We start from the raw sequence: 17,647 nt of genomic DNA, 5'->3' as shown, positions 1-17,647 counted from the left end.
ATTATTAAAATTGAGACAATTAATTATTGAATACAATTATTACACTTTATTACACTTTTTCCCAATTAAAAAAAGTTTTTATAGCTTAACATTTAATTATTTATTATTAAAATTGTGACAGACTAATTATTGAATATTCACCTTAACATGCCTTCAAGTACCATAAAACTTTGATAAGATTTACAACTAAAGTAGTTTGTTTTTTTTATTCTCGCGGTTGTATAATTGTTCAGAATATGATTTACCAGACTGTGTACAACACTAATCAAAGTCTTACCCACTAGAACACCTTAAAGCTCCGCCCACTTGGTACTATCCCGCTTCCCCATCCCTCCCGCCTCGTTTACAGATGACAGTCTCGCCTATACTGATCCACTCCAATCTACTCCGCTGGGACCCGTTTTTTTTTGTGTGTGTATTTTTTTCCCGCTCTTTTGAAGTGCTGATTTAATCCTTGCAAGGAAGTGGCGTATAGCCAGGTGTTTCTAACTATGTGCCGGTTTTTGCGTTTGTTCTTTGTATCGACGCTGCCTGTGCCCTTTGTTTGCATCCCTGCCTAAAAAGTTGCAGGCGTAAGCGCGGATGTCAACGAGCGCCTCCCGCCTTCCCAATTGCCGCCAAGGCGAAGGTAACGCCGTCCTCCCCCAAAACGTCCTACAAAGCATCATCGGTAGACGAAACAAAGCAAGCGGCACTTCATTTTGACAACTGTACAACATAAAGTGGAGTTGCACATATTTCAAATGGTAGTTCTTCTAAAGGAGCCTTTTCCCGCATTGTATCGTACAACACGCCCTGTTTATCGTAAAAAAACGGCGAGTGCCAAGCTGTTTATTGCATTACATTTTTAGTATAAACATAAAACAAAGATTACAGATTTTGTATTTGACCAAAACATAGTGGTGCAGAATGTTATTGTAAAATTAATACATGGCATTTATTTGTATTCCCATTACTTACTATGAGGGAACAAAAAATTGTTTTTAAATCCATAAAAATCTGAAACTCCATTTTAGAGACTCAACAGTTTCTAGTGTTCCCTATATTTTTTCTGTACTATGTGATGTATTATCTAGTGTTGAGGCAGAACACAGGATCATCGCTCTGATCCCGGCAGGGATGACATGCAAGGACAGGCCCGAGTCGGCGCTACTCGGAAGCTTCTCGGTGGCTCCATACAAGCCAGCCTTCAAAGAAATGTCATCCTTTATGCTCCCCGGTATCCACTCCCCTTCGATCACCGCGGCTCAAACAAACAACAAAGCCATCGAGGCCCGATATCGGACATCCTTTCCTTCCTTTTCTGTCTTCTGATTGTCTGCCTGTCCTTCCGCTAGGAGAAAACAAACCGCTTTGAGCCGCGGTGGACTTTGTGGAGTTGTGGCATTTTGGACTGGAGCGTCCAGCTGGGCGCTACGAGGATGGACGGTTGCGAAGAAAGAGTTGTTGGGGTTGCTTTTTCTGCTAGCGGCTCCCCCGAGGCAGTTGCTGTCATCTCCATTGGTGATGGACACACTAGCTACATATTAGTCACACGTTAAGCTACCTGGCTGCCCACTGTGGCCAAAAAGGACAAGTAACTCTCCATTTTTTTCCTCTTCCATTTAATGAGGCACATTTTTTTTCTTTATGGTATTCTCTCAGCGGACCTGATTAATTTCCAGGGGGACAGAGGGGAGCCCGAGGTGGGAGCTGATGAGTTGAATCGATCCCATTCCGCCGACTAGTGTTTACTTTGCCCCAGAAAGACCACACAGATCAGGTAGGGAGGGAAAAAAAAAGCCACACACACACATGTCAAATTATTTTCATGTGTGTGGCCCAGTGCTTATACTTGTCCAACATCAAGCCCAGAAATGGAACTTTGAAACAATGAATTTTAGAGTAACATCTCAAATCTGTCTAATGGATAACTTTACCATTCCAATACTAATTTATGTCAACTCTTGGATTATTTAAATGTATCATGTATAAAAATCATTAAATCCCTTTAGTGATTTTCACGTACATTCATTAGCCTAAAAAAGTAGTAGTTTGACGCCATTGCTTTGCCCTTCCGTTTGTGCAATACAGCAAACAAAAGGTGAACACGTGAATTAAATAATAACTGTCACACAGACAACATCTGGCACAGATCAGAAGGAGACACGTTTTAAGAGATTACAACAAGATGTCAGACGCCCCTCAGGTGAGGCGTTTCAAAGAGACCTTGGAAGGTCACGTGCGCACTTCCCCCGTGAACATGCGTGTTGGGGTGAAGCTTTCAATATTTACCAACATCATTAGCGAGCGGGGTCCCTGAGGGCTTTCCGTCACACAACCACCTGGGAGGTGACACAGTAGCTTTAAATGGGACAAGGCATTTGCGTCTAGGATTAGCATTTCAAAGGTAAAACATGGACGCTTCCTTCTTGTTGGGTAAAGAAGGAAGAACGACCAAAAAGTGACTACAAGAGGCTGTTTATGTTAGGGCTATGTGTTTTTTTTCCCAGGATGGATCCAATTTGGACTGTTTACGACCACTTGTTTTGTTTGTGGCCTGAAAACATTCATCCGTTTTCTCCCACCCTTGAGCTCATTCGGGATAACAGCTGGAGTCTATTCCAGCTGGTTTTGGGTGAGATGAAAATTTGAAAACGTTTGTATTGTTTTGTTTTTTAGTAGACAAAGTGTCCACTTGTTAATTGTTTGTAATGTTTGCGAGTTTAGTGTACATCCATCTGGGTTACAGTAAGTACGTACATTTCCAAATACTATATACAGTTGACCAAAACTTAAAAAAATATGTTATGCAGCCAGATTTGCAAAATGAAATCTGCTCTCAGTTGGATAAATGAATAAAATTCTAATAATATCAATGAATTAAAAAAAATGTTGACTGTTGTTCATATGTTGACTAGGTAATTGGTTGTACTAGCTTAGCTCACTCTGTATGCCCAGCGCCTCGTTAGGAGGTGCTAGCTTTGCCGTTAGCGCTTTCTTTTGTTAAAAGGGCCCATAGGGCGGTGCTCGGGTCAGGATGCCTGCACGTCTCAGGCTTGTTCACACTGCAGTCGTCCATGTCAAACACAACCTGCGCAATATGCAGCCTGCCGCACGCCAAAGGTGGACCGCCGTCATAAATAACGCTGCTAACAATACATCATTTAAGTGGGTGTTCTGTTCTCGTGGGCAACTTCAAACAAATGGCCACATCGATCATTGCAAATGCCAAGAGGGGGGCCCCCGCCAGCTCACTCAAACAACCAAACACCCACCACTTCACCTCAACACATACATTAACATGCAACTGCTCTCTTATAAACAGCAATTTGTTTTTTTGAACAATTATGTCTTCAAAACTATCAAAAGTGGGAATATTTTACTTGATTACTTGACTTTACGTGATTAAAAAAAATCTACCTATAGAACGGAAAAATTTAATTTGGAAACACTTCGTAAAACTAAAAGTACATAAAGCTTGCGTACTACATACTAGACTACCTTCATCAATAAAATTATGGAATTTGGGATGCTAAATTCAATTTACTCCAAACCACTAATTAAATATCAATAATATGTTACGATACCTTCTTAAGATGCTTACAGGGGGGAAAACAGATGAGGAAGAAACCCCTTGATTTGAGATATTTTGTCCAGATTTTAGTTATTGCAGAGTTGTATTCCCGTAGCGAGCCCATTTTTGCTAATCCTGGAAAGCTAGCAGGTGTTGCCAACTCTCCCCCCAAAAAAACGCAACTCTATTGTTTGGCTCAGCTGAATAATTAATATTGTCTACAACCTTTAAACAACCTTACATCAGACTCATCCGTCATGCCCGCCCGTTGGGGTTCCCGGGATGCTAGCGTTGGCTAAGATGTGCAGGCCTGGGGAGCCCAGGGTGCGGAGGGGAGGGCGAAGAGGTGAAGTGCGATATTAACTGTTCGCCAGCGGCAAGCTAGCGGAAAGAGTCTCTGTTGACCCTGCAACACCCCGAGTTGAGTTGCTCATTGTTGGTAGTGAAAAGGGGTTAGCGAGGAGCGCCGGGGTAAGACTCCATCTTTAGATAACATATGGGAAGGCTGTTACCATGCAATCCATCACAGGCTGCGGCAAATGAGAACTACCTGGACTTTGAGGCGTTGTTTCCCCAGAGTGGAAACAAGCGAGTAAATGGAGGGAGGACAGCGAGAAGCTTCTTTTTCGGTAGCTTTAACATGCTAGCATGTGCCTCTGGGTGTGCACAAGGAAGTGAGGGCATGTTAAACCAGGATCAAATGTGGGTTTATGCTAAGCACTACCTTTGATGGCATTTTGGAGACTGCTGTTCAAGGTTTGGGCACACTTGACACCTTAAGTCCAGTTTGCTTAACGTTCACAAGTCAAAAACCCATACATTTCTGCGCCAGACTTGTCAGACTAGAGGTCATGTTTCTAGCAAAACGTAAACGGGTCAATCAATGACATCAATTGTTCCTGAAGTCACTTTTTAACAATAGAACAGCGGTACACAGAAGGACTTGAAATAATCCACAAAGTAAAAACTCAACACATGCATGAGCAGGACATATTCATTTCACGTAATGAATGCGATCATTCTTAGATGATTTTTAGTTATAAAATACTCTTGCAATGGTGTCACGCTTACTGTACTCTACAGCGCGCAAATGTTGGCAGTGCACAAAAGCGCACATGGTTTCACTTTAAATTCATTCCATTCTATATTGACAATGATATTATTTATTCACTGGATGTCTGATGTGTCATATCTGCAGCTGGTACCGAACCACTAGCTCCACCAAACATAAAGATAAGCCTTGAGTCATACACGCGAAATAAAACTAAAGAAATACATACTGTATATCAATAAATAAATAATAAATGTGTATTTATTTGTGATGTTCCAAACTTTTTAATGCATTCAATGCACAGTAAATCAATTAGCCTAAATAAACGTCCTGTTGCTAATCAGTTGAAGGACTAAGTTGTATTTTACAGTACTGTGCAGCCGTCCCCATCCGCCTGCCCAGAAAACACGCACACACTAAAAATCATGCGCAAACAAACAACATAAGTCAGACAGCTTTAGTGAGTTATTCTCCTATTTATGTTTTTATGAGTAAAACAGATGTATTTTATGTTTGCTAGTAATTTTGACAACTTTTGAAGTGTTCTGTTTTCACTTGCCGTTAAAAGAAAAACAGAGCCTTATTTCCCGGACCGGCCTCCTTTGATTCCATGTGGTGAAGCAATACGGTACCGGTAACACTGCCGTCTTTTCAAGCATATACAAAATGTGACACTGCTGTGCTGTGATGCGGGAAGTCACTCACCTCATTGTGGATCTCCTCGCAGCGTTGCATGGTGGCCGGCCTCAGGGTCGTTAAGCTGCGGGAGCCGGTGTCCGGGTCCGTGTGCAGGTTGGACATGGCCTCCTGGCACCGGGACTGGATGTAGGTCAGAGTCCCGCTGGAACACTTGATTGGGACGGAGATACAGAAAAATTCTGATGCACATACTAGATGATGACCACTATTGATAAGGTTATATATGCTTGACTGAAAAAAAAAAAAAAAAACTTTTTTTTTTTAATCTGCCAATATCTTTTTCTTGGAGCAAGCCGTGCGGATATTTGTCCAGTTGTGATTTAACAGAATTAGTAAAACGTCAATGTAAAATTTTCTCACCTCAGCCACTCTGTGGGTGGAGCTGAAGCGAACGGCATCTCCGGCAAGGACGCAGTGCTGGTGGGTGCTGTTTAGGCTATCTGGAAGACAAGACAAAGACAACAAAACAAGGTCAATTTAAATAGTTTAAATATACATTTGGTGTCATGTTTACGGTTTAGTATAAATATAATGTGTATCATTAAAGGTGCTCTGTCCTAAGTTGTTTGCTTGTGTAAAAAAACTTTTGTGTATATTCATCTTTTGATCTGAATTCCACAAAAACAAAATAATTGCCCCTGCCGTTCCAATACTTTAGAAACAGACTGTAGTTACGTATAGACAAGAGTCTTAAAAAGTGGAAAACTCAGTGTCAGTGTGATTTAAAAGTAAAGAAAAAAGAACAAAATGTACAATATACCTGGTGCCAATGTGGCCCAAATTTTGGGTATTGCGCGACAGACTGTGTTGGGTCCACAGGGAGCAAGCAGCACTATAGCACGGTCTCTTAATTAGCAAACAACGCCAGATCACACTCAATCTGTCGAAGACGTCAGCGCCATACCGACAAACATTTGTCCAATATCGCGGGAGCTTTACGGAGAGGCCTTACTGCTGTTTCCCGCCTATCCCGCCATGTGTTTCTTGTGAGTATAGATGTTCCACGGTGCTGTCGTTATTTGCCTCATAGACCAATAATTAATTTAGCCACGACAGGCGACTGTCGATGGCGGCACATGTGCGTATTTACACCCGCCCGTAGCGGGGGAGTACACCGTCTAATGCATGCGATTTGAAAGTCAAACAGCCGAGCGCTTTGGGAGGACGATATTATTGTTTGGTTGGAAGCGAGAAAAAGGCGGCGACAAAGAAAACAACTTTGCCGCCATTTTTTTGCCCTCCCTCACTCTGATGAGATTGTGACGGATTAGGTCCCCGGGCGGAATTACTCGGCGTCTTTAAAACTGTTTATATCCAATAACAAATTATCTCCATCAATCTGCTCTTTTCTTGGCACGCCGGATGCGTTGGCGGCATGGGGATGGGAGTTGAGGCAAACTCAATAACTGTAATAAGTATTTATCTTTCTTTCAACCCCTGCGCCTGCTGCCACTTGTCCTCCTTTTTCGAGAAAGCAGGCTTTTAAATATATTGGGTCAACTCGTGTCTGCAACCACCCCCCCCACCCTCCTGTGTGCATTGGGACCTGGGAATCTGATTACGGAACAGGCCTGGTGTCAAGACTTGCATTGTTCCTTATTTAACTGGCCAAATTCCATTTGGGTGGAGATGATGCTGATTCAATTTGTGGTTTTAGACATTAGCAGTTGAAAAGGGGCCGCCGGGAGACAAATGGCAACGTGGTAGCCGTCACTTTTCTGTCCAGCCGTCCGTCCGGCTATTTCTTGCCTCCTGCCTTTTATCTAACACCAGGAAAGAAATGACTTATGGTCTTCTGACGTACGATTCACACAGACGTTATTTCTTACAAATGAAGAAGTCCGGCATCGACCGAAAAAGCGCCGACAACCTTTGCGTGCGCATCTCGTGCCAAGTACTTAATTCAGGTGGGCCGAGAAAGCGACAAACGGCCGAGGCCCCCACGGAGCGAGCCACTATCGGCGCGCAGCAGTCGGGGCCTCTCAAGGGCGTGCTCACTGAGCGAAGCGTAAATTCCCTCACTGATCCGCGACAGTCAAGTCCCATTAGAACGCTCCGCGCAACGGCCCATCACTCTATTATCGGGCCCCGGCCTGAAACTGACGGTTCTATTGTAAATCTCATTGGGGCTAAAAGGAGGTCGGCTTCAAGCCCTGTCAAGACGAATGTGAGGGACAGGCTGCGACAGACTCGGAAAAAGAAAATGTGATGTCTTCAAGGAGTCATAGATTCATTTAAATTCAGATTTCATGCTTGTCAAAAAAATGGCAGGTATCTATCACATGCCTGTTTGTAAGACAGGCATATTTGATTATTTTATTGATGAAATATTGGGACATCGTAAGGGGATGCATTTTTTTTTTCCACTCAAGCTTACCCCATCCAACTTTTGGCAAGCGGAAGGGTCACCAATCAATCTCAGCTATGAATAATTTAGAATGTGTTCAATAAATTTTGAAAATCACAAAGAGGAAAAACACAAATACGAGAATTGCATGCATGGAAACGGAAAGCCAGAAAATTTCCCTTTTTTTTTTTTTCCCCCTTAACGTTTTATTACCAAATCCTACTGATTTCTCAGAGAACATAAAAACTTGGTTTTGGCTTTGTAGGCGACATAATAATCAGCATGAATGTGTTTACCGCCTAGTGCAGCAATCTGACCTCAGCCTTAAACTTTGATTTACATCCTGAAACTTTCAGTCCATCTGTCTGGCCCCAGCAACTAGCATTTCCCTAACCTCTGCTAATGCACTCAATTTCATGGAACTTAAGTTTGCAGTGCTGCCGCATACATTCACAACACCTCAGATCACTTTCACCGGCAGTCAATTTTAAATGGCGAGAATAGAACAAAAAGTGAGTGAATTACATGCTCATGGCCGCCGGTATGGGTCATTGGGGAGGGAACACTTGAAAAACATTTTAAAAAAACGGTTTCGAATTTGGCTTGATGGTGCATATGTATGTGTGTTGTTGAGATTTAGTACTTCTCATATAATAGCAGTCTCCAGACTGGAGGGGCACCATCAGGCCAGGTGTGTGGATGTCCCAGGCCACCTTGAGGCCGATTCTCCAGCTCGCCTTCTCACCGCTGCATTCACCGCTCTCACCTGTCAATCACAACAAGGCCGAACATTACGACACGCACCAAGTTTCAAGCAGTGAAAAATGGCAAATTTGAAATATAAACACATTAAAGCAGCCTGGTGTTTTATTATGTTATAGTGGCTGTGATGTAAATCAACATACTATGAGCGTTTAACAGTAAAGGTGGGACCAGTAAATAAAGCTGAGGTTCAAGTTCAAGTCATTTGTTAAGCACTTTTTAAATTCAATTTACAGTTTTACATTTGGAGGTAAAACGCTATTTGGTGAACGTGTATCTTGGAGCTAGTTAAAATGTCAGGAATCAAATGCAATTATTTTTTACATTATTATTATTCTCAAAAAATCAAAATCCAAATTGATCTAGTTTAATGAAGGCTTTTTCAAGCACTATATAGTGCATCCAATTCTTCAATCTTAAAAACATAATTGATAGCTATAAAACTCAAGCACAATACGCTGTGTTGACAAAGTAGGCACAGTTTTGTGGGTTGATCTCGGCTGTCTGCACAAGATCGTTACGCTATTAGGACATGCAATGGCTAAAAGCCTGGGCTGGATGTTGTGCAATGAGTCTTATTGGATAGCGGCTAGGCCATGATGTTCCCGTTTCCGTTCACGATAAGCACCTTCACTGTTCTCCCCTCTACTCGCTGTTCTTACGACGGCCTGCTCAGAAAATAAGATTTAACCTGGCTGGCCAGCACCCTTCAGCACAAATCGATACTAAAGTCTTTTCGGGCCTCTTTGCCCCGCAGCTGCCTTTTCCTTTTTGCTCAGCACGGATAAATAGTAACTTAATTTCCCGCCATTGTGCTCTGAGAGCCGGGTGATGACAGAATTCCCCAAGGCCTTAGCGATGGTGGAATATCCGCCTCTGTGCGGGTTAAAACACAGCTACGGCAAGATTCCTTTGGATCTCCGGCTGTAGTACGGGTTCCCTTAGGCGAGCGGCCGTCTGAACACCGAGAAGCCTTATGCTGCATCTTGGTCCTGGGAACACTCCGAGTCAACCACCGGAATAAAGCTCCGGTCACACTCTGGTCTCAGCAGCCTGGACGAGATGCAGCTGCAAAGTGCGGCGAGGTGTTAGGCTGCAACGTTTTGAAGGTCTAAATGGAAATGGCCCGTGGCAAATGGTTGAAGCGGAACGCTCCAGCAGGTGTTCCTGCTTATGACACTCCAGTGAAGGAAAAGCAGCTGTGGACCGTGTTTGACGTCGCACCTGATCGACTGGAGTTTGCTTACACATCTGTATCTCCAGCTGTAGGATTTGAAGTGCTGCAAAACCGGGAACCCTTCTTTAAATACCGTGACAATCTACTGTGACAATTTTTGGTGTTGTACCTACTTTGTCAGAAAACAAGACAGAGTATTCACCATGACCGCCCTTGCTCATCTGCAATTTGTTTTGCGTGTGCTCTAGAAAGCAAACTTCTCTTGTCAAATCAGCGAATACTATCAGCTCCTGGTTCAAAAGATACGTTTTTATCCATCCAGTACAGTTGAGAAACACTTATCAAAGCGAGGTTCATTATTCCCTATCAGATAATTGCGCATTGATCATTTCTCGGGGAAATGATTTAGATGAGATGCGGCGTGTGTGATAAGGCCCGTTTGTTAAGGCTTCGCTATTGAATTTAGATACCGATGGCTGTGATCTCGCGATAAGGCTGTCAGCAGCGAGCTTCCGATGACATTTACTCGTGCCCTGACACTATCACACAGATGAATCTGATGCTGGCTGCGCGCCGGAGGCCCGCGTCTACAGACGCTGCCGGTGCCACAACACGTAAGTTTAGATCCACTTCAAAGTGACGCAGATAAGTTGACGGGTTATTGTTGCGATGGATCTCATCGCCGCTGCGATGGGATGTAGATTAAAGTGTCCTGTCTAATTAGAACACAGTGACACTTACCTTTGTTGTCGTGGCAACTGTAGGTGTAAACAGCCACCGGTGAATGAGTGATGAGGTTCTCGTCATGGTGCCACCCTACAGCCATTTTCCCCATGCCGTAATAGGGTTCCTCTTTGAGGTGGCTCATGATTGCCGGGTCCATGTAGTTGAGTAAGGTGACGTTGAACTTGACTGATTTGGTGAATCCCTGCGTCAGGTCGGGCTCAGAAGCACTTTCTGGTGCCACCTTATCCTCAATGTGGTAATCTGAGAGACTGTGTTTTAGATGAGCCACATGAAGCTCTTCTGTTGGCGAGACATCGGCAGTCTTTAGCGCCAAGGTGGGACATTTTCCTTCACTGTGCTCCAACCCGGAATCGGTCACTTTGCCCTGGGAGGATTCTCCCTCCTCACTACTGTTTTTGGACACCGTCTCCCAATCACTATCCCTTTTTGATGTCGAACAACCTTCATCACTGTGTTTGGACTCCACGTCCCATTCCTCGCTGTGCTTGGATTCCGTATCCCCTTCCTCGCTTTGCCTAAAGTCCGAGTCGCCTCCTTCACTGTTCCTGGAGTCCTCGCTGTGTTTGGACTCCACATCAGCCTCATCGCTTGCCTTGGCCACTGTCTCCTGAACCACATTTGCAATTTGGGCTATCCTGTCTTCTTCTTTCAGGTGAGACACGTCCAAGCAGAAGAAGCTATTGAGCTCCCACAAGGCTTTGCAAGCTGCCCTCAGACCTGGGTCGCAACAGTTTTGCCCTTTAACCTCAGTGTCCTCATTGTGCCAGGGGATGGCAAAGAGCCTAGTGTCCAGGTAGCGGTAGGTATGGCCCGGCTCACCCAGCAGAGCACGTGACACAGACGTGAAGACGTCCCGGTCACGGACACGGACCAGATCTCTCAAGAGGCAGCCCTTCTTGCGCAAGGTGAGCAGAGCGGCCTGGACTCTGCAGTGGAGCTCGGCTGGCAACGAGCAGGCTCTCTTCAGAACCAGGCCGGAGTAACTGGTGTCCCACTGAGAAAGAATATCAGATAAGCTTAATGTCCATCTTATCTCTAACCAAAAAAAAAAAATTTTAAACTCAATACGATTCAGTCTAAAGTTAAGACAAAATGTCTCTTCAAAAGTCATTATAATTGGTAGAAACTTTAAAAACTAAGAAACCAATATTGTTGACTCACCAGTTCCTTAAAGCCCTTATCAGAAGGTCCTCTAAAGGGAATCTTTTGGTCTCCCAACTCCTGTAATAACCTCCTCTTCTGTAAAACAAAAAGGCGATGCGTTAGCTACAAGTCGGTAGCTACATCATAGCACTGCTAATAGAAAGTAAGAAGTCTAGTCTTTGGCTAAATTTTGAGTTTTTGAGCTTGAAAGACAGAAACAAAAAAAGAATAACTGTTTCCTTAAAAAAATAACCAACATCGTAACACAAACTTGCCATCATTCATTTTTATTTGCATCAAATTTTTATGATTTAGCGAAGGCTTGCCAGTGGGGCTCCCTCGAACATTTTTCGAATAAACCTACAGAAAAAAAACACCAACCAGTTCGGAGACCTAAACTATCATTCATTGGTTCGCATTCCACTCGTTACCCATAAATCCAATGGCGACTGGGATGAAAAAATATGTACGTTTGTATATGATTTGTTCATAGTTTGGTTCAGAGCTCATCTGGATTTTAACATCTTTAGAGGGCCATACATGAAAGGCTTACCCATCAATCTCAGGGGCCTTGGAAGTAGTTTCAGAAAAAAACATTTTTCACAGGCATTTACTTGTACTCCACATTTCGTCTGACCTGGTATGGGCAAAAAAAAAAAATACTCAGGTAAAAGAGAATATTTTTAACAGCATGGTGGATTCACCTTTACGGTTGAACAACACAACGCATGCTGACAGTTTTCTTAAAGGATGCACACGAGTGTGCAGGCCGAGGGAAAAAAAAGTAATCCAAAGATTTGATTCTTGAAAAAAAACAAAAAACATGCATGGCCGAAGTACGTTCAAAAGCCGGTTGGAAGACAACTGACAACTTGACACGCATTCGTCTGTCTCATATTCCGCCCTCTGACAGAAGCTGACTATATCAAGCCTGTGTATACACACACACATATATACTGTACGCACATATAGCTTCACTCTGAAATGTGTACAGAGGCACCAAAGTGTGCTTTCATTCCATGACTTCGAAGTAACATGCGGTCAGGACGATGCAATGCCTCAACCCCGATCGCACACAAGCGCGGCTGTCACGCATGCGTCAAATACATCAAGCTGCTCAGAAATTCCACGCAAAAGAAAGAAGTTGCCACTGGATGGACTCCAGACCAAAGAACCAGCATGTCTGTCTGCACCGTCTTGGTGTAAGCACCCGATTGTGAAAGGAAAATCACACACAAAAAAAGGACCCAAGAAGCGAGATTACCAATCCAATAATAATGCTTCACGGTAGCCATGCCAACCGTCTCTGTGCTGAGTGATATATCAGATTTTTTTTCTCTCCGTCCTTTTTTAATCCCTCACTTGCTTGATAGGATTATCCCTTCAGCCGGACTGTTTATCATAGAAAAACATATTAGGTAGAATAGGACTCAATTGGTTTGCTTTGATCCTAGCCCATGAGATATCACATTTTGTACCGTTTATTTATTAATTTAATACATTTCCCCCATCTGTGACATATAAGTGGACACTTTCTTCAAAGCTCTCAGAGTAGATTAATGTCCGTTTTTTGGCATGGGCGGCTGAGAATAGCCAGATAGCTCGGCCTCTTTAAAGGATAAAAAGCCTTTGGAGTCTAAGTTGCGGGTACGGTTGAACACACGGGATGTTGTGTGCTTTCTAAAAGAAGGACAAGTCAATCTCATCTAACTAATACATCGTGAACTGTAGATACATGGTGGAAGACTTTCTGAGTAGAATAGACACACTATTCATTACTCCTGCTTTAGTGCGACAGGTAGAATACTCTATCAAATAGCTTAATAGCATTAGCAAAGTTCTACTATTCTACTCAAGAGTGAAATGTTTCCTAGATCACAAAATGTTTTCATCAGACCGTTTTTGTAACCATTTTGATAACAGCTAGAAATGTACCAAAATCACGGCAATAAACGAAAAACCAGGAACAAAATATTTGCGTGGAATAAATCCTTCAATATAGCATGATATTGGGTTTATGACTTGTAGGTTTTGGCGCTAGCTAGCCCTTACTCAACTCCAGCTCTACCTTGTTGTCCAAATACCTCTCAGTATATAAGACAGAAGACAAATTCTGAAACCAAGGGATGATGTCACTGTGGACCCTCAACACATCTAAAGAAAGCTTGTGAGGTGAGACAGCCGCATAAAGGACAGCACACTGTTTGGACAGCACACCATTGGTGCTTGTGTGGCACCCGTTTCAGAAAGCACTCATCTTGTGCAAAAGTGACGGCGAATCAACAGTTTTGACAAGTGAGCTGTAAAAGTGAAGAATGAATCAGAGGGGCTGCCCGTTCGCATCAAAGGCACTTCCTCCCGGGTCCATTTGGCACTGGATCGCAGAATGTAGCCAGCCCGTGTGAAGCAACTCAGAGAACAGAGAAGGTCAGTGGCCATTCACCATCTGCACGCATTTTTGTGTGCGTGACGAAAATCTCTAGAAGCTTTGATTACACATTTGAACTTAGAAATCAATGAGGGGCTATAAAATGGTACATGGAGATTGGGGGGGTCCATCCCACCTCTACAGTCGAAGTCCAATCTACCAAACACGCATGATTTTGGAATGTTACTAAAGATTTTGACCTATACATCAAATACAGTAAACTATAGTTTTACGATTGCTTTAAGCAGTAAAAAAACATGTACCCATATGACAGAGAGCCAAGATACGATCAAAACAATCCCTGAAACTACAAATAAACGTGAGCTCTAGTTTGTCACTGCTGCAACGGATACCCAACTGAATTTTGAGTAGGATTAAACATTTGCGGAGCTGCAAATGTTTGATGAAGGGCGTCCATTTAGTCTGCTGTTTAGAAGCTAGGGCATGACCTAAGACGTTTTAGAACCTGCTTAACATAGAAACATGGGGCTTTCACACTCAAGTACCAACAAACAGACACAGACCACACATCAGTACAAAGTCCTCACAAAGACTGTACCCCCAGTAGTAGTTCTGGACTACAGACTTGAAGATGAAGCACCAAAATACACACACCGTTGATTGTAAACAATCCTGTATGCAACCTTTCGGCTATAAAATTCCTGGCAAGTAGTTTGGAGCTTGGTGTGATGGGTAACTTGGCAATAAATGACTCACTGGAATGTGGTGGTGTTGACCCCATGGCTTGTAATATGTAACTAACTTTCTGTATAACCCAGACCAGGACCATCTTATGAATATGAATGAGATTGCCAGTGCGCGAGGCTGGTCAGATGGATTGGTTCTAGTTTTTTTCTATTTTCAATTTTAAACAAAGAGATTGGTTGTGAAGAAGTAGTTGGAATGCAGCAATTAGCATTTGTATCTTACTGTAAAAATAATGACCTTCTTCTGGTCTTCGCTTAAGACATTCCGCTATCTGCATGCAAGCACTACACTGCCCCTGCGAGGCCAAGGAGTGTATAGTAGGAACAGCACACCCTCATTGTATCGTCTAGTGTCGCCACTGTCTACCTTTCAAAGTTAATCAATGCTCTCATATCAAGACAGAAGTGTGGTTAATCATTTCTAAATTCAGTTATGAACAGGGGGAGCACAGGTTCATAGTGACAAATGCTCTGGTATGCCGACTGACTGTTAATTGTTGTTAACCGACGGCGGGCACGTAGATCATTCCACACGTCTGCGGGGGGAACATTAATATTAGAACATTTCCATCCATCTCCCTGAACAAGACGGCCAATCTTTCCAGGCCAACATTGGGCAGACATTCCACACCCTGTTTATAACACCAATCTGCGCACATTACCGGACCAGCAGGAGAGGGAGGGACCACTGCCGGCCATTAATTAGATTCCCACTCATGGAACCTCACACTGTACTGGAAGTACAGAGGCCACTCCAGTTTGAAAAAAGGTCACCCATACTACAGCCAACACTCATTACTGCTCCATTAACATTAAACATCCTTGCATTCTTCTTCAGCCTTTTTACGACTTATTGACATCCCAGGATACTTCCAGTTCCGTCGGGATAGCTGGAAAAAAATGTTCTTTAACAATGCATTTTGAAGATATTGATACTTCAACAAATCAAAAGGATCCAAACTCATAAAAGTGTGGCCACAAGAGCTGCTTCTAGGACTTCCCTAACAGTGACTCCATGTCTGGTATCTGCTTTGGTCTAACTGTTACTGTTGAGCAAAGCCGTAATCTTTCCATTAGGATTATGTCGATCTTGGTAAAAGCTTTTTAGTTTTCACCTTCGAATTACAGCATGCTTTCATGAGGTCAGCTGTTTTCCATGTGGAATGGACGTTTTTAATGCAGACAGTCCCTTGGTATTCAGGCGGTAACCATGGATAGGGGGTGATGTCGGGCGGAGAGCAGTGAGGGAGAAATGGGATAGAAAAAAGGAGAGTTGATTGACTGTGATTAGCCGTTTTCAGCGAGGGACCAGAGTTGTTCTAGCAGGGCTGTCGCGCCTAGGGGTGTCAAGGAGAAGTCAGTCCTTTAGAGAGCTCCCTCAGTTCCTCCCTCCCGCTCTCACCAGCCTCCCCAAAAAAAATCAATATGGTTGTGCAAAGTGGAGCCCGGGCCCAGGGGGGTGGGTTGAATTGGCTGCGGCGAGATGTAGGCTTTGCAGCAAGGGTGACAGGTGTCCTCCAAAGACTGTGTCAAGGACAGATCTAAGAACCAGAGGCCTGAGGTCACCAAATCCAAAGCTCACCTTCTCAACTGCCCAGGTTTGGCCACCTCAATTGGGCGGTGAGGAAAACAATGAGCAGGTGGTGCGTTTAGAGGCTCTGGAGTCTGACATAGCACTTACACAATGAACTGTCCAGGGAAGCTCGGTGATTGAGTGGCTAGCTGAGGTTTGGGAGTCAGGTTCAATGTGTGAAGATTACATGTTGTCACTTGCAGCATTTTGTAGAAGTAATTTCAGTAAAAGTACAGGAAATCCGTAATTGACAGCTCTATTTTGACTAATATCTGATATCAGATTGGGTTTGTTCATTGCGAACAGCAGCCTGGCTAACTCCCAAAACCAAAACCTTGGCACCTGATTGTTTTTGTTCAGATCAACTAAAAAATTAAACTCTTGAAGGGTCGATACAGACTGTAGCGCTTTGGGTCCTACAGTAACAAAGGCGCTACTGTCTGTACCGACCTTTCAAGATATCTAAAAATGCCAAAGACCGGCAGTTTACCGTCTTTGACAATCAACTGTCAGCATTTACGTTGTTAATTTCCATACGAGGTTCGCCGGAACAAGACGTGGATGAAGCACGCAAGCAGGATTTCAGTCCCCTCATGTGTCTCTAGGTCTGAGTGACTGATCACAGCCGAAGTGGCTTGTGTCTCTAATCCAGTACCACTGTTAGACAGTGCAAAGACCCAGCTTTGTGTACTGCGGCGCTGCCTGATCAAACCCATCATGTGACAAGCAACCTCTTCAAATGACAATGATTTTCAGTCGCTCTGGCCTTTTGGCTCCATATTAGATCTCTCTGTGACACTCCGGAAGTCAAGTACCCTCATCTCGGATAAAGATAATGTGCAATCCGACCAAGAGAGGTTGGAAGTCAAGGGTAAATGCATGGCTAAGACTGCACCGGATCGGTTGACAACTGGAAAAATTATCGTGCAGTCTTTTGTATTCTTATGCAAAACACCAGATTTGATTCAGTGTTGTCTGACAAAAGATTCCAAGACTTCAAGTTAGAAATCATCCTTAAGGAGTCATTTTGGAGGCAAATATATCAGAAGATCATACAAAATACAGTATATTAAAGATGGAGCCGGTCTCCTTTAATTTGCCTGAGAACATATTTGAGCTGCTTATCTTTCAAACTGTGACAAGCTGCTCTGCTATCATTGATATCCTGTTTCTCGCGGACAACTAGGACAAACTCTTGAATTATTTATTATGATGAGCCCCTCGCTGTTGTATTTTTTTTATTGCGGAATGATTACCGAGTTAAAGCAGCTGCTGACAATCACCTAAGCCATTAGGAAGAAGAAAAAACATAGGCCTTATAACAAAAGCCAGACTGAACATCTAGGACAGGTCTGATTCAATCTCATGTATCCATTTGACCCAGATAGACCGGCATTATCATGTGACCTAAGATTAATACCGAATCAACAACTGGGATCGTTTGTGACCGTTTACAT

General features: G+C 43.4%; 1 protein-coding gene across 1 annotated transcript in view; it reads right to left on the bottom strand.

Annotated features, from left to right (window-relative positions):
* The window catches only part of fto (FTO alpha-ketoglutarate dependent dioxygenase), a 97,981-nt gene that overhangs the window by 67,754 nt on the left and 12,580 nt on the right, over nucleotides 1–17,647 (bottom strand). Inside the window, exons 2-6 of the mRNA XM_037247346.1 lie at nucleotides 11,501–11,578; nucleotides 10,334–11,333; nucleotides 8,297–8,419; nucleotides 5,667–5,746; nucleotides 5,313–5,456 (exon numbers count right to left, since the gene is read on the bottom strand). Of these exons, the coding sequence (XP_037103241.1) occupies nucleotides 5,313–5,456; nucleotides 5,667–5,746; nucleotides 8,297–8,419; nucleotides 10,334–11,333; nucleotides 11,501–11,578 (1,425 nt within the window). The remainder of the gene's footprint in view (nucleotides 1–5,312; nucleotides 5,457–5,666; nucleotides 5,747–8,296; nucleotides 8,420–10,333; nucleotides 11,334–11,500; nucleotides 11,579–17,647) is intronic.

Source organism: Syngnathus acus, chromosome 3, assembly GCF_901709675.1.
Source record: "Syngnathus acus chromosome 3, fSynAcu1.2, whole genome shotgun sequence".
Taxonomy (NCBI): Eukaryota; Metazoa; Chordata; class Actinopteri; order Syngnathiformes; family Syngnathidae; genus Syngnathus; species Syngnathus acus.
This window is presented reverse-complemented; position numbering and strand designations above follow the sequence as displayed.